Source organism: Ictidomys tridecemlineatus, chromosome 5, assembly GCF_052094955.1.
Source record: "Ictidomys tridecemlineatus isolate mIctTri1 chromosome 5, mIctTri1.hap1, whole genome shotgun sequence".
Lineage (NCBI taxonomy): Eukaryota > Metazoa > Chordata > Mammalia > Rodentia > Sciuridae > Ictidomys > Ictidomys tridecemlineatus.
In genome coordinates, this window is record NC_135481.1 from 35922803 (window position 1) to 35940997 (window position 18195).

At 37.9% G+C, this 18195-nt stretch overlaps 1 protein-coding gene and 1 long non-coding RNA gene across 12 annotated transcripts in view; one reads left to right on the forward strand and one right to left on the reverse strand.

The window, feature by feature from the left end:
• The first annotated feature begins 9 nt into the window (after window positions 1-9).
• The window catches only part of LOC120886327 (uncharacterized), a 199945-nt gene continuing 181759 nt past the window's right edge, over window positions 10-18195 (forward strand). For 3 of the 7 annotated variants that reach the window (XR_013438806.1, XR_005729259.2, XR_013438808.1), the window contains exon 1: window positions 22-176. This is a non-coding gene — a long non-coding RNA (uncharacterized LOC120886327). Of the gene's footprint in view, window positions 177-18195 lie in introns of all 7 variants that reach the window. The other 4 variants (XR_013438809.1, XR_013438807.1, XR_013438810.1 and 1 more) reach the window with 3 other exon arrangements.
• Window positions 11399-18195, reverse strand: part of Ctdspl2 (CTD small phosphatase like 2) — an 80278-nt gene continuing 73481 nt past the window's right edge. For all 5 annotated transcript variants that reach the window (XM_013359876.4, XM_078049686.1, XM_005316506.4 and 2 more), the window contains one exon: window positions 11399-16579. In XM_013359876.4, the coding sequence (XP_013215330.1) occupies window positions 16514-16579 (66 nt within the window). In that variant the 3' untranslated portion in view covers window positions 11399-16513. The remainder of the gene's footprint in view (window positions 16580-18195) is intronic.

The window sequence follows — 18195 nt, forward strand, 5'->3', positions numbered from 1 at the left end:
CGCCAGCGACGCGCTCGGCGGGGAGGGGGCGTGGACCCGGGCTGGCAGAGCGTGGGTCGCGGTTCAGGGCGGGGCTGTGTGTGCTGTCTCTTGCGACGCTGGGCAGTCCTGGACACTAGTTGGGCAGGGCGACGGCGGCACCATCCTGGGTCCCTGGGAGAAGTAAGAGCGGGAAGGTTAGTAGGGCAGTCCCTTGCCTGACCCTTGGCCCTAACGCATCTTCTGCCAACCTCAACCCCGCCCCAAGGGTGCGCTCTGATCTCGGCCCAAGGCCTCTGGCGAATGCTGAATAAGTTGCCCCCCATCCTCTGCACGCTTCTCCCGGAAGGGTCTCTAAACACTCCTGCCTGTGAGGGTACTCGCGTGGCTTCCTCGGCTCCCGGTGAGCGCGGTCGCGGGCTAGTGGGGGAAGTGGGCCCCTGGGAACCGGCGTGCGTAGGGCATCGGGGAAGGAGCGAGTGGAGAGGGCAGAATTCCTGTTCCTGGCAACCTTCCAGCCTGGCGCGTGGAGCCAGCTCGAGGTTCATTTGCGTGAATTTAGTCACGGAGGGATCGAATACATCCTCAATCCTCGAAGTTGTCCCCTTCTCTGAGCCCTTAGAGGCCTGCACATTGTTTGGCAGAACAATTTCGGAAATTCTTGGTCTGTGCTAGGCATAAGCTCTAGCTTTTTCCACCAAGTAGCAAAGATAGACATGTAAACAAGTTTGGACACAGTGTGATGACTGCAACAAAAAGAAGCATTATGAGGTTAAATGCAAAAGGCTAACATTAACTACGGCAGAGGTTGTAGGAAAGGCCTCCTGAGGTAAGCTCCGGCGAAACTGGAGACTAAATGAAATGTGTGGGAGTGCATTTCCAGTAGAAAGAATGCATATAGTCAGTCCCTCACCTGACTGAGTGGCGCAATCAGTGGTAAACTGAACAGGTAAACTCATCATGAAGAACATAAAATGAGCCAAACTCCCTGTCCTTATAGCTCCCCTGCAAGGTTGACTTTTTTCTGGTGATGGTGTGTGTGGGGGGGGTTGTATTTGGGGGAGGTTTTGTTGTTGTTGTTTTATTGTTGTGGGTTTGGGTAGTGAGGATTGAATTCAGGGATTTCACTGAGCTACATTCCAGCCCTTTTTAAAAAAAATTCAGGACAGGGTCTCCATAAATTGCCCAGGCCAGCTTCCAACTTGTGATCCTCCTTTCTTAGCCTCCCAAGTAGCTGAGATTACAACCCTACCACTTCACCTGGCTCCCTGTAGGGTTTTAAGAGGCAATTAGTTGCTTTATTTTGATTTTCTTGTTGTTTTATTGTTTTCGGATATATAATGCACATACATTCAAATTACAAAAAAAGTAGACACATCAGCCACTGTATTCTTTCTAGTGGCAAACCAGTGTACCCTGTTCCTTGTATGTTTTTCCAGAGTCTACAAATAAGCACTTTATAAAGATTTTTTTTTTTTAAAGAGAGAGACAGAGACAGAGAGAGAATTTCAATATTTATTTTTCAGTTTTCGGCGGACACATCTTTGTTTTGAATGTGGTGCAGAGGATCGAACCCGGGTCGCATGCATGCCAGGAGAGCACGCTACCGCTTGAGCCACATCTCCAGCCCCTATAAAGATGTTTTTTCAAGAGATATTCTAATGCCCATTTAAAGTGTGAGAGGCAATTACCTATTTATAATGCATCCATTTATAAAAGGTGGACTGAAAAGAGGCAAAACAGAAAGCATGGGTAGCTGGTATATAAATCTGAGGGCACAGTCTATTCATAATTGTATCTTCAGCTTTTGGCATAGTGCCTAACACAGAAATGTTTTCTGAATGAATGTGTGTATGTACCTTCCATGCTTTTGCTTCTCCAGATCAAACCCAGGGTCTCTCATATGCTAGGCAAGGGCTCTACTCCTGAGTTATACCCCATTCTGAATGAATTAATTAAATGAGAAAAATGTAAGCCTAGATTAAGACAGTGGCAATGGAAAGAAAAACCAATCAGAAATATTTAAAGGTCAGAGTCTATAGAACTTAGTGACTATAACGATTATTTTTATGTATTTTCTTGACTAGGCCATGATACCTATGTTACCCAGTCTTTAGTCAAACACTGATTGTTATGAAAATATCTGTTAGATGTGATTAATATTTAAATTAGTAGACTTTGAGTAAAGCAGATTACTCTTCATAATTTATAAGGGTCCATCCAATCAGTCCAAATTAAAAAAACTTCAGGAAGAAGGCATTCTGCCTCCAGACTGTAGTATTAAATCTCCCTTAGGTCTTTAGTCTACTTGTTTATCATGCAGATTTCAGACTTGCCAGTACCCACAACCTTAAAATAAATCTCTTTCTATTATGCACATCCTATTGATTTGTTTCTCTGGAGAATCCTAACTAGTGATTGACTGAATATGGAGGAGGAGTAGGAGACACAAGGAAAAGTTGATCTCTTTGAAAGTGAGTGATGGTGACAGTTATCTAGTTGCTCAAGTCAGAAACCTGGGAGCTATTCTTTTTTCTTCCTCTCTCTTACCCCTAAATTCCATTCATCATCAAGTCTGGATCTGTTTTCCAATATTAATCTTGGAAGATATTTTTCCCCTTGTCTCTTGCTACTACCTTAATCCAAAATTTGGTCATCCAGTTTTCATTCTTTACCTTCCACAATCTATTCACTACACACCAAGCAGTTTAATTTAATGTGTTAATCAGATAGTACCACTCCCCTCCAGTTGAAATCCTTTTAATGGCTTCTTCTATTTTTTATTTTTTTTTAAGTCCAGCTTCTTTTCAGGTCCTGCATAGACTGACTCCTACATCTCACCAACCCCTTTCCTATAATGCCTCCCCCCCCCCACACACACACACCACACACACACCACTTCCATTCTCTATTATTAATTCCATTTAACCTTCTAAGGCTACTAAGTTTTTTCCAGTTCAGGAGGTTTCTACATACTGTTCTTTCTGCTTACAGTGTTTATTTTCCCCCCATGCTTTGCATGGGGTCTCTTCTTTCACATCAAAACTCAAATGTTATCTCTACAGAAAGCTCTTTCCTGATCTCCCTCCTGCAAAGTATCTCCCCAGTTATTTTCTAACTCAACATTGTTTTTATCATAATATTTATCCGATATCTTGTTTATTCAGTATCTATTTGGAACACAAGTACCTTGTCTTATTTTTTACTACTGTATTACTAGTGCTTTGACACATGGTTAAATATTGATAAATTCTTTTGAAAATGGGTGAATGGTGCCTCCCTTCATAGTAAAGAATACAGGATCAATTAAGTTTGACCACACAGATCTTGACATTTTTATAGGACATCCAAAATGAAAATGTCTGATGCACTTTGGAGCTCAAGAGAACTGGACCACAGACACAGAATTAGGAGTCATATGATTATTGTGGTTGGTAAAATGATGTGAAAATTGAAGTTATCTGAATATGGCATAGATTGAAAAAATATTGAAGGACATCAACATTTAAGGAGCAATCAGAAGAAAAAGATACAGGGAGGACAGTAAATATTTTAAAATTATTGTTGTATTCTTCCAGTACCATCATGTGTATATGTGTGTGGAAAACAAATGTGTATGTGTTATTTTAAAATAATGTGGGACTTGGTATATTAAAAAATTCACTATATAGAAGTCAGAAGACCTTCTTCTAGTCATTCAAATGATAAGATTTTATTGAGCTGCATACTTCTAGTGTGTATATGGTGGGGAAGGGCTTACAGTCTTTTCCTCTTTTTCTGGAAATTGCCCTAGTTAGTATACAAGAGTGGGTGTGCTCTCCAAAGCCATGTCTTGTGGCTTACCATAGTGACTTACCACAGCTGATCTAGAGATTAATTAACTATTAAGCTAATGAATATTTAGTTTCAGGACCCCTTATTGCATGGGCCCATATTATTTTCAAAGGAAGCCCTCCAAATTGTATGTACTGCAAGATATATAATCTGGATCTGCCCCTACATGGGATACATAGGCCACTAGAATAATTAAATTATTATTATTATTATTATTATTATTATTATTATTATTATTATTATTATGTGAGTGGTGCTTAGGATTGAGCCCAGGGCCTTGTGCATGAGAAGCAAGCACTCTACCAACTGAGCTATATCCCAGCCTTTTTTTTTTTTTTTTTGAATCATCAAATGCAGCATGTGTCTATATCTCAGCTACTCAGGAAGCTGAGGCAGGAGGATTTCAAGGTCAAGGCCAGCCTTGACAACTTAGTGAGAACCTGACTCAAAATTTAATAAAGCCAGGCACAATGGCTCAGGCCTGCAATCCCAGTGATTTGGAAGGCTGAGGCAGAAAAATTATAAGATCGAGGCCAACCTCAACAATTTAGTGAGGCCCTGTATCAAAGTAAAAGATAAAAAGATCTCGCGATTTAGCTCAGTGGTAAAGCACCTCTGGGTTCAATCCCAGTACCAAAAAAAAAAAAAAAAAAAAAAAGTGGGGGTTGGGTGGAAAGCAGGGCTGGGTGCCCTGGAGCATTCCTATAATTCCAACAGCTCTGGAGGCTGAGGCAAGAAGATCATGAGTTTGAGGTTAGCAGGACCCTGTCTCAAAAAAATAATAATAAAAAGGACTAGGGGCTGGGGGTCAAAGCTCAGTGGTAGAGCACTTGCCTAGCATGTGCAAGGAGCTGGGCTCAATTCTCAGCACTGCATATAAATACAATAAAGGTCATTGGCAACTAAAAATGTAAAAAAAAGGATTAGGGATGAAGTTCCTAAATTGCCCCTAGATTAAATCCCCAGTAACCAAAACAAACAAACACACCCCACCTATGTGGAATTGTTATGAAGTCATAGATAACTGAAAAATTCTATCACTCAGAACATTAGAATTCAGAACTTGAGATTCCTAGAGCCTGGAAGTTGTGGCTGATGACAACCTCCTGAAGGTAGGGGCTGCAAATCATGCTGAAGTAACAATTTCCCGAGCCACCTTACTTCATCCTGCCTTCCCTAAGTTCCTTTCTTGCATGCCTTAAATGCTGTGAGATACCCCAGTATCTTTCCAGTCAATACCATTTCTGACCTCAGCTAAAAATATCAACATCTAGAACAGTATACTTGTAGTAAAGAAATCTTGAGACATATGCACTTAGTAGCTGTTGTAACTGCATGAATAACTTTGTGCAGAACTGGGTTCTTTTCCACGAAAACCTGTCCACCGGGCTTTCTCTTCACGAAAGGTAGTTGCAACAGAAAATATATCTGGAACCCAAAACAGCAATCCCCACCCCCAATTTTTTTGTACTGGGGATTCAACTGAAGGTTGCTTTATCACATTATTTTGAACAGTATCTTGCTGAGTTGCTCAGGGTCTTGCCACTAATTTTCAGAGGTTGTTCTTGAACTTGCAATACTCTTGTCTCAGCCTCCTGAGTAGCTAAGATGTAGGCACATGCTGCATCCAACTGAATGTTTTGAGATGATGTATCTTTTGGGGCTGGGGATATAGCTCAGTGGGTAGAATGCTTGCCTAGTACGCACAGGCCCTGGGTTCAATCTCCAGCACCACCAAAAAATAAATAAATAAATAAATAAATAAAAGATGTCTCTTTTGAATATAATGTCAACCGAAAGAAAAGGAAAGGTAAAACCAAAGAACAAAATTTTGTCTCGAGAGAAAAAAGTTGACCTACAGACTTTTTTCCTTCCTTTGGTGCTGGAAATTGAGCCCAAGGCCTCATGGACACAAGGCAAGTACTCTACCACTGAACTGTTCCTCTAACCTCAGACCTGCAGACTTTTAACTTGTTTGTCAAGTAGAAATGAGAGTATCTATCAACTTGACTTTAGTCATTAACATTCTTTCAGTAGATTTGACTCTGGTTCTACTCTTATCAAGCAGGTTTCCAATTGTGTTTTAGGTTCTTAAAGAAGAAAATTGGTGACAAATGAGTAAAATTGAAATCTGATCTAAAAATTAGTGTTTTGTGCCAAATATGCCTTTAATCCCAGTGACTCAAGAGGCTGAGGCAGGAGGTTCACAAGTTCAAAAACAGACTGGGAAACTTAGGGAGATACATCCCCCAAAATAAAAAAGGCTAGGGATGTTGCTCAGTGGTTGAGCACCTCTGGGTTCAATTTCTAGTGCTAGAGAAAGAAATATATCAGTGTTTTATGACTTTGTTTAATGTGAACCAATTCCCAAGTCTCAGCAATTCGCCATGCACCAAATCAACTTTCTGGACTTAGAAGTCCGAACTTTGAAATGTGAGTTTATTCATTCCTTTATTTATCAAACAAATAAATATTTTAGTGCCTATACTGTAAAAAATACTATTCTGGATTCTGTTGATCTTAAATTCAAGGTATTGAACCACACACAATTAAAAATGGGTTATGGGAGTTGAAAAAAATGGGTTATTGAAAAAATATATGGACTAAGTGTATGCAGAATGGATAAAGATTTTAATGCAGAAATTGATAATTCATTCATAGAATTGTTCTGATTTATCAAATGAGGAAGCAGGGAAACAAGTATCTAGAACCATGTAATAAGGACTTCATTTAGTCCTTAAGACTAATCTGTTATTCATTTTAGTCTCTAGAGGAACCCTAAAATCACAGTAAGTTATTTTAAACATCTTAGTGGAATTGTTATGAAATACAGTCATCCCTTTGTAACCAGTAGAGGATTGGTCCATGACACTCCATGGATACCAAAATCCCTTATATAAAATGGCATAGTATTATTTGCTTATAACCTACACATATCCTCCTGTATATTTTAAATCTTCTCTAGATTATTTATAATACCTAATAGTAGAAATACAATGTAAGTAGTTATGTGTTGTTTAAGGAATAATGACAAGAAAATGTCTAATGCAGAACTAACTTATTTTAATGTTTTTAATGCCAAGTTGATTGAATCCACAAATGCAAAACCTACAGATATAGAAAGCCAATGTATCCCAATTTTATAGATTAGTAGAGTAGATCTAGTAAATGATTGTTGGAAAAAAGTTAACATTGAAACTTCTGGCCTCACCAGGCATGGTGGTACACTCCAGTAATCCCAGCAAGCCTGAGGCAGGAGGATCACAAGTTCAAGGCCAGACTCAGTAATTTAGTGAGACCATGTCTCAAAAAAAAAAAAAAAAAAAAAGATGCTCAGGATGTGGCTCAGTGGTTAAGCACCCTAGGTTCAATTCCCACTACCCTCCCCTGCAAAAAAAACCTGTCCTCACACTAGGGATGTAGCTCAGTAGTATAGTACTTGCCTAGCATGTGCAAGACCCTGGGTTTGATCCTAAGTACCAACTGCAAAAAAAAAAGAAAACTCGTGTATTGTGTGTGTGTGTGTGTGTGTGTACACACACACACACACGATGTATCAATATGTATTCACTATTCATATATGTATATGAATTTTATTATGTGTGACAGTGTTATTTGTTTGCTGGACACATGACACACGTTTGGGAGGCCAAGGCAGAAGCTTAAACCTAGGAGTTTGGGGCCAGCTTGAGCAACATAGCCAGACCCTGTCTGTGTGTGTGTGGGGGGGGTAAAACTTGCAAAATTGATGAATCATTACATTTTTTAAAATTATGTGACTTGATACAAAAATAGCTAGTTGAACCATTTTTTCCATTTTAAACCCAAACAAAAAACTTAACCCAAGAATCTTTGATTTAATTATTTGGTGGTGTGCAAGGGATTGAATCCATGGTCTTGTGCATGGGAGGCAAGCACTCTACCAACTGAGCTATATCCCCAGCCCCAACCAAGAATCTTCACATAAAGTTAAAACATCTGGCTGGGCATGGTAGTATACACCTGTAATCCCAGTGACTTGGGAGGCTGAGGTAGAAGGATTGCAAGTTCGAGGTCAGCCTTAGCAATTTAGGCATTAAACAATTTAGTGAGACCCTGTCTCAAAAAAATAAAAAAGAGCTGGGGGTGTGTCTCAGTACTTGACACCCCTGGGTTCAATCCTGAGTACCAAAAAACAAAACACAAAAGTGACAGCATCTGTCTCCTATACAACTTTCATACACCTTTCCACACTTTATTTTATAGAATGTCATAAAATCCTGGAGTACCTTTCTATTCTTGTCTGGCCAGTGGAAAACAAACATGCCTTTCTTCAAGGAGACTCCAAAATCCAGTAACTAAACTCTCAGTACTTAAAAGAAACCATGTTCTCCCCCAGAATCTTACCAATCTGTCTACTGTGACTCTAGCACTCAATGAATTAACCATTTGTTGTCTTGGAGAAAGAAAACACTTTTATGTGGAGAGTTACAGAACCACCCAACCCTGCTATTCCTTCTATAACCACCAAAGTGATTTTTTTTTTTTTTTAATACCAGGGTTTGAACTCGGGGGTATTCGATCACTGAGCCACATCCCCAGCCTTATTTGTATTGTATGCTCTCACTAAGTTGCTTAGTGCCTCGCTTTTGCTGAGTCTGGCTTTGAACTTTTCATCCTCTTGCCTCAGCCTCCCGAGCCACTGGGATTGCATGTGTTCACCACCGTGCCCAGCTCCAAAGTGATCTTTTTAAGACAATATGATTTTTTTGCTTGAACCTCTCTGCCCAACCAAGCCTAGTCTTTAGTCCTTTAATAGCCTAAGGATCTCATCTCAAATAATTGTTATTAAATAAACTCTCAAACCATTCTTTTTTAAAAATATTTTTATAGGTGGACACAATATCTGTATTTTATATTTATGTGGTGCTCGGGTTGAACCCAGTGCCTCACGAAAGTGAGCCTTCTACCTCTGAGCCACAACCCCAGCCCCTCAAACCATTCTTCATGACCCTTTTCCCAGCAATAAATTCAATCTCTACTTCTAGATTATAAACTTGAGTTCAGTTTTGCTTTCTTCTGCTGTTCAGAGCCTTGCTTAGTAGTGCCCAACCACGTTTTGTTTGGGTACTGGGGATTGGACCCAGGGGTGCTTTGCCAATGAGCTACATCCCCAGTCCTTTTTAAAGATTTTTTTTTTTAGACAAGGTCTCACTAAGTTGCTTAGGGCCTCCCTTGCTAAATTGTTAAGGCTGACCTCAAACTTTCGATCTTCCTGCCTCAGCCTCCTAAGGTGCTGGGATTACAGGTATGCACCACTGCACCTAGCTAGTAGTGCCTAACACATATTAAGGTCATTTTGGGGGTTTTTCTGTGTGGGGTGCCAGTGTCCTGCTGGCACCCCAACCCAGGTAGTTACCTGCCCCACTCCCCACTACCGGAGTTTGAACCCATGGCTTTGTGCACACTAGGCAAGAGCTCTACCATTAAGCTACATACCCAGCACTCACAGCTTTTTTTTGTGGGAGGTGGGTACTGCAAATTGAACTCAGGGTGCTTTACCAATGGTAGATCCCTAGTTCTTTATTTTTGGGGACGGAGTCTCACTACATTGTTGAGGCTAGCCTTGAACTTGCAATCCTCCTGCCTCAGCCTCCCAAGTTGTTGAGACTACAGGGGTACACCACCACACCCTGCTCTAGGGAGTATTTTCAAAATCATTTCTCATTAGGAATAGCTATTTTCAAGAAATAAGTATCACTACTGAAGTAGTTCCAATTTAGCAAATCCTTTATGTAAGCTTGCTACCCCAACTACGTACTAGACTTACTTTTTATTTATTTTTTTGGGAGCAGCGGGGTAGGGGTGTGTACTGGAGATTTAACCCAAAGGTGCTTTACTACTGAGCTACATCTCCAGCCCCTTTTAAAAACTTTGAGATACAAGGGGTCTAATTTGCTTAGGGCATCCTAAATTGCTGAGGCTGGCCTAGAGCTTGCAATCCTCCTACCCCAGCGTCCTATCACTGGGATTACAGACATGCGCCACTGTGCCTGGCCTTACTAGACTTCTTTTTTTTTTTTTTTTTTAAAGATAGAGTGAGAGAGAGGAGAGAGAGAGAGAGAATTTTTAATATTTATTTTTTAGTTCTCAGTGGACACAACATCTTTGTTGGTATGTGGTGCTGAGGATCGAACCCGGGCCGCACGCATGCCAGGCGAGCGCGCTACCGCTTGAGCCACATCCCCAGCCCCTACTAGACTTCTTAAGTCATCATTACTTTTCAGTTACTCATCCACTTTTGTCTCAGCAACCAACATATTTTCATTGAACATGTTTGCCATGGAAGCCTTCATTATCACTTGGCATTTTCATTTGTTTAAATGCACCCCACTGCTCACATCTTTCTTAACTTCTGTGGTGTTGTAATGCCCTTAACCCACTGTACTCTCTGCCTCTACAGAAAGGCATCTCCCAAAACCTATGTGCATAGCTGTCATTTCACTTACACAATAAACATCTCCATACTGGTAAGTTATTGTGTTGCTTTAGTTTTATAAGATACTGATGTTTCATTTCATCTTTCATAAATTCTGAATGGTTGGTTTTTTTAAGAAAATTGTTTTAATTAGTTGTACATGACCATAGAATGAATGGTAGGTCTTACCCATTTTACAGATGAACTAGTAAATGGGTTTTTTTAGGAGATGTGAATTCAAGTCATTTGACTCTGAGCAATCATTTATCTTTGAAGGGCTGGTGACTTCCAAGCCTATCTGTGCATCACATTCCTTCAGAGAACAGGGAAGTTATCACAAGTCTCATCACAGAGATTGGGATCGGAGCAGAGTGCTACTTTATAGTGATATTGGCTCATTAGTCTATACATCAAGTATGAATTTCTCATCTTAGCGCACTATAATTTGATTCTCTGCTATCTTATCTCTCTCTAAAACCAATTCATCATTCTATATTCAGCTTGGCTTCAAGTGTTTATTTCAGTAGTAGTGCTAGAAACTAAGACTGGTCACTCTTCTAAAACCATTACTTTGAATAATGGTAATAACAAGATCTGAATTTTAGTCTTCTATGTGATTGTGGGAACATATTTTTCTAGACCCATTTCTTTTATGTGTGTATTTAGAAAGTAGAACTTTGTTTAAAAACTGAATTGTTCTCTTAGGCCTATTTTGTACCATTCTATATTCCTTTTGTAACAATATTGGTGGGGGAGAGGGACCTGCTGGGGTTTAAACACCTCTAGCAACCTTTTTTGGCTATATTGATCTATATATTGAGGAAGCTTTGTATTCACATACAAGCATGATCACACAACAATGCAAGGTATGAGAATATGCTGTTATATTGTGTCTCAGGAATTGCAAGGTCTTTGGTCACAGCCCTCTCTGAGCCTGTTTCCTTATTGCTTTTTCCTGATCCACAACCCCTTGTGGTTCTTACAGGTTTGTCCTGAAGATCAATATCAAAAGGGAAAGTAAGGTTAAAAAACAAAAAACTGTACTTGGGAACAAAAAAGCACTATGGCAGTATAAGTTGTTAGAAATGATATTATTCCTGATAGCTGATAAAATTCATCAAAGAAAAGTGCTTCCATAAAAGTTTTATTTATCCCCACAACAACCCTGTGAGGTAGGGTGATCAGGGCATTTGAAGATGAGAAAACTAAGTCTACATTACTTTTTCACGGCTATACTGCATAGTAAATAAGTAGAAATTGAGATTTTTAAATGTCCATAACTTTATACTGATTTATGTGGAAACAGGTAGAGAGAATATTAACTCCCCCCTACCTTAATGCCAAAAGGACACTGCCTTGAAAAGTCCCATTCAAAAGATGAAAGTAGTATTCCATTGCTTATTTCTACAAAGATTTATAAAATAAAAAAATAGTGAAATATTTTACAGTTTATATATATATATATATTTATATATTTATATAATGGTCTCATTCAGGGACATGTCCTTCAGCTGTGTATATGATCAACTATTCCAAGTCCTAGAAATGCAAACTCTTAAAAAATATGAAAGACAAAAATGGTAATGAGCAATAGCCTCAAACATCTTTATTATTCCTCCATGTATCTTGAATAAGTTCTGTGAAATTTGGTCCTATTTTCTAAAAAAAGAAAAATTAAAAAAAATTTTTTTTAACTACCACAGAGATTTCTGATAAACTTTTATTTTGTTGCCTACTCTCAAGCCACTGTCACATCATTTAGAACAGGGATTTCCCAAACCAGGAAGAGCTTTAAAAAGACCAAACTCTCCAAAGTATATTGTTACATTGTGTGCATGTATGAATATGTAAAAAGATTACATTACATACACCTCTATAGGAGGGGAAAAACCATCTGGCCCCATAATGAGAGTTCTCTAGGGACAGGCTTTGGGAATCTTACTAGAAAAGCTCCTCTAGAATTTTTGTGAGTATGTCGGGGGGTGGGAGTAGGGGGGAGGACAGCACAGGATATTGACCCCAAGGAGTACTTTACATTTAGCTATATCCCCAGCCTTTTTAAATGTTTTAGAAATTTGAGAGAGGGTCTCACCATGCTGTCTCAAATGGACTTTCTATCTTCCTACCTCACCCTCCAGAGTTGGGGGGATTACAGGTGTGTACCATCGGACCCAGCTCCTTAGGGTAATTCTAATGACATGAGGTCTGGAAATCACCAAAGTATCTTAAAGTAATAGTATCTGAAATAAATAGTATATAAACTTATTTTGCTCTCTTAACCTCTTTTGAAAAAGATCTCAAATAATTTTAGCTCCAGAACTTTTGCCTCTAGGCAATTAATTTCAATTCAAGATACAGAGAAACATTTTATAAAAATGTATCCTTGTCAGTGATATTTAGATTCCAATAATAATTTAAGTAGCATTTAAATATGACATACTGAGTTTTGTGTTTCTTACTCTGAAATTTTTAAGTGTGTATTATAGAAATTCCTAGCAGGCTTTCAACTCACAGGAAGACATGAAAAGTGATGACATAATCAAGTATATCACAGCACTGAAACCATATACTATATTCAAATATAACTCATAAGAGGAATAAGAAAGTGAATGAATGACAACCTAAGGCCTTTTGGCCCATACATTTTTGTTCCCAGTCCACTCTTCCCCTATAAGGGGAAATAAAATAAACATTCTTTCCTAGTTGCTTGGCATAGTTATTCGGTGGGTAAATATTAGCTAAGTTAATTTAAATTAACAAGATTAAAAGATAACAAATAAATACCTAGGAAGACAAAGAGAAGTCAGATCAGAAAACCTTAACTAGCTAATGATGTAGTACATAACACCATAATATTAGTACAAGTAAATGAAGGCTTCATTGTCCTTTACATTTCATGTTTTTATGACTGACACAGATGTGAAAGAGATCTGGTCCTTATGAAGAATTCTGTGCTCGCTGGAAAGATCTGTAGGCATAATGAAATGTCTTCTTCATTGATGAGATGAAGTCTTCTGTTTTTCAGGCAATTGACAACAAAATAATGAGAAGCGAACATCTTTAGAAGGTCGAATGAAAGTAATATCTAGTTGCAAAAGTCATTGGCCAAAGATAACTTCAAAAAAAATTCTGTTAACCCTATTTTTTAAAAAAAGAAAGCCAGAGAAATATATATATATTTATATATATATAATTTACACATAAACCATATATATATATAAATATATATAAACAATGTACACATCCATTTCACCAACAGTTACAAGAAAATAGCTGTTTATAGAAGTTATACAATGCTTCTTCCAACAAATCCCAAATCAATTTTGGGAAGCAGATAAAGCCACTGGGTAAATAAATATTCCGACTAGCTAATATAAAACAATTTATGATTACGAACTGTCATCAGTTCTTTTAGGATCCAAGAAGAAATATTGTGAAAAATCAGATTAGGGATACATGTATTACATGGAATTTTTAAAACTACTAATTAAAACAGCCTAACAATGACAACAAATATTTAAAAGAATGTCTTAAAAGTCAGATATTTATCACTGAAAATAGCACAATTTTCTTATGTACTTCAGAGTTGTAATGTGTGCACAGGTCACTTTTGCTGTGTGTCACCATGGACCCATCTCTCTCCTGCATTCACTACAATTAGATTTTAAGATTTTATGTTTCCTGTGTGAGCTGATGGGCTGCCACATCTCAATTAAAAAAATACACACCTCCCATTAACTAAATGGAAGTGTTAAATATCTATTAACAGATAAAAAAGTTAATGGGGAGATTTTTAATTTTGTACTAACAACTTTAAAATTACCCAAATAAAGTGATGAAGAAATATTAATTTGGTCTAAAGAAATGTTCTCTGGCCATATAAAATTGCCCTTATTTAGCTTTAGAGAAGCTTGTTATGCTTGTTTATCAGCTGATATAAAAGAATACTCCTAGCATGGGATTGAAAAGGACTTTACCATTAATAAAAGATAATTTAAAAGTTGCTTTTTATTATTAAAGTGCACAGAGGCACAGTGGTATAGGTGCTTACATTTCCCTTTCAGTTATGGGAAGGCCCTTTGGGACTGTTTATTTAATCAGAACAGCTTTCAGCAAATACGATGTAGGCTGAAAGTTCAGATCTTATTTATGTTTTGGGTTTTGCTGTTTGAGCATAAAAAAGAAGGGAGCAGGGAGAAATGTAACTAGGTTCACAATTTTGCGCAAGAGCATAATGTAAAGGTAACGTATGTACATTTTATTTCAAGAAAGACATAAGACAAACAGCATAAAGATGCCCAGATGCCCTAAAGATAAATACATTTCAAAGATTCTCATTAAAACGAATCTGTAGTATTTTTTCCTACAAGCAAAATACCCTTCTTTAAATTAAAAAAAAAATCAGTATTCTGAATTGCAAATGCTTTTGCTTTTTTTTTTTTGCAGAAAATCTGCCATGATTATTTTTTTAATGAATAAGGATTTTCCACAAAACAGGCTTGCTCTACATGCTAGATTTTAAACAGTTCAGTGACACAATATGCTAACTACATACACAACAGATAATATAGTAAGAAAACACTCAACCTGATGAAAAGTTAAAATCTTCATTAATACACTGAAAACCGACATAACTCATGCCTTTTAAAATCAAAAATACAAAAATTAAATGTTTTCCTAAAAAGATTTCCTTATTTTAAGGATTCATTTGAAAATGAAGCTGCATGTAATTTGTACAATAAGTTGTACAAGTAAACAGGTAATATACATAAAAAATTAACTGACATACTCCTCAATTATCAGTTGTCCACCTTTAATTTCCAATACTGTACTTTCTTAACAAGCATACAAAATATCAAACTTCTCTTTAGAAAAAGTGCCGTTCTTTGACATCCTTTACACAAAAACAGTCTAAGCCTGTGGCATGTTAATGCAGTTGAGAGGCAAAGCATACTAACTTTTACAAATTCTACCTTCCATAAAAAGCCTCCCGAAAAGGAGATTACACACCACTATAAAAATATCAACCTCTTGTGGTAGCTGCATTAGAGAACCAAGGCTTGAAGACTATTTTCATATAGCATAGAAAACCACTATGAGAGCCTATTAACTGCATTGGTGGCTTGGGAGTGTACTGTGCCACAGGATTATGCATAGCTACTGTTAGGTACCAAGACTGTTACACAGAGTTTTAAACTGATTGTAACTGAGAGCATAACAGAGGTACTACCAGCCCATGCAAAGTAACTAAAAATACTGAGTCACTGTGCTGCATACTTCATTCCTGGAGAAAACCAAAAGGCAGCAGTAACTAAATCAAGCCCAACAGGTGACTAAACTTTTCTCCTCAAAGATTGGTGAGCACAGTGAAGTCTGAGGTATACCTTTATCCATTAAATCTGTGTGCCGTTGCAAGATATTACCATTTGGGAATACACGCCATCACAATGGTTTAAATCTTTTGAATATTAGTCATCATATATATTCTTATCTACCCAGTCTCTTGATTTTTAAAAAGATTTCACCTACAGTAGAATATTACAGAAACAAAATATAAATGCATGTCTTTTTAAATGAAACTTACATGGACTAAAAGTAGAGAATATTTTTAAACAAATATACAATATGCAGGCATACAAAGCAGGAAAACGGCCATTCAAATGTATAATAAAAAACTAAAAACTGACTATTTCCAGAAAACTATGAAGCGCCTCAACTAAAAGGAATGCATAATGAAATTCTAATCTAATACAGGTCAAAAATGTAAAAAGGTTATAAACCTTAACAGGAAAAAATAAAACAACTTTTACTGGCCATTCCTGTTGAAATGAGAATCATAAAGTAACAGAAAAGTGGCTACAAACCCACTTAGAGCACCAAACAGAGAGAAAATAAAAGTCCATTTTCATCTCTGTTATTATCATAAAATCCTGTGTAACTACAGGTCAAACTGCTGGTGGCAGAAACAGAATTCTTTATAAACTGCAGATGTCCTGTACATAAAAAAATTTCACTGGAGTTGCACTAGTTCTAAAGACTCTTCTGTTTTAGCCTACCTACTGTATGTATTCAATCTGAGATAGTCTCTTTCTGTAACCCTTGATTATTATTGGGCACCAAAGATAAGAAAAGCAAGACGGGGTACAAAAATGCAAAATTTCAACAGTAATGGCAATGTTTTTGTTTCAGTCCAAAAGGGTCCTGCATTCTCTCCCCCTTCAGTGATTTGACAAGTCTTTGTACTTAATCTGGGGGCAGCAAATCATGCAAGCGAAATCTGTCTCTGATGTGAGGTCGGACATCTTCATTCTGTGTGGAAAAAAAGGAGACCCTTTTAAAAAAGCTACATAATTTCAAAGATATAACATTAAAACAGCTTTCCTCTGCAGAGGAAATGTACTATTTAATTTCATGATTTATATTATTTTGCTGGCCAAATACAGTCAGTCTTCTATAGCCACTGGTTCCACAGCTGTACACTCAACCATCCTTGGATCAAAAACATTCAGGAAAAAACTGCATGTGTACTGAACATGTATAGACTTTTCCCCTGTCTTAATTACTAAATAATACAGTATAACAAATATTTATTTACATTGTATTAGGTCTTATAAGTAATCCAGAGATAATTTAAAGTTTATTGGATGTGTATAGGTTATATGCCAATACTACTTCATGTTATATAAGGGACTTAAAACATCTTCAGATTTTGATATCAACAGGAGATCCTAGAACCAATTCTGGATGGACTTCAAAGGATTATTGTACAGAAATGTAACAGATACAGTTAACTTGTAAGATAGATGAGAGGATTAAGCCATTAAATCTTACTTTCCTCTTAAAATTGACTGGTGCAATACTTGGGAGGATGAGGCAGAGATCAAAAGTTAGAGGCCAGCTGGGCAACTCAGTAGGACCTTGTGGCAGTAGTCCAGTGGCAGAATTCCCCTGGGTTCAGTCCCCACTACTGGGGAGGGAAATGCTCATAGAGACCAATAGTGGGCAGTGAAGTCTGGGGTTCAGAACTCCAGGTGAGATTCTACATCAATGTATTCTAACTCCAGTCCTATAATTCTTTGCCAAAACCTATTGAGGAAGGAGAGCCCTCTCCTTATCCTTGGTCTCCTCAGTGGTCTGGGACTTTCCATTTGTTTCTATGATGTATCTCTTCTCTCTTCCCTTCCATTAAAGATCTTCCCCTAATCCTTTGGGCCAATTTATTGGTCACTGATTAATTTCCCTTGAATACCAATTTTGTATAGAGGGACTTTCTTTAACCCCCACCTGCTGAGATCTCACACATCTGCCATGCAGCTGTGAACCTTGACTATTACAGGTGATGGCAGAACTTAAAAGACTCCTTCCTCTCTTCCCTAAATCACAACTAGCCTCTGGGATCTGCCCACATGTGTTCACCCAGTGACTCTCAAGCCACTAACCCATTCCAGTGGTTTCCCTTCTGTCCTCACTTGTTCAGTGAGAGTCTAGCTCATCCAACTCCGGGAAATAGAGTAGTTTTTAGGGAAGTTTCCATGTCCATACCTGCTACTCTTAACATGAACAGATGTGAGGATAAATTAAAACCATATTTTTGGCTCCCTGGAGCTATTCCTGATCTATAGGATTTACCTGCATCTCTGAAGTCCTAATTCACAGACCAAAGCCAAGTTCATTCATTTTGCCATCAAGCCCCCTGATAGCATTCTTGGTATCTGTTTTTGTATACTTTATTAGAAAGGAGTGTAAAAGAGCCACACAGACATTTTGCCTCTTCAGTATACAAATGTAAGTTGTAATATACAATATGGCGTATGTTTTTGTTTTGTTTTTTCCTTTGGAGAGCAGCACTATGGGGAATTAAACTCAGAGCCTTGTGCATGCTAGATAATACAGAGTATCTTTTATTTGATTATAAGAATAAGCGT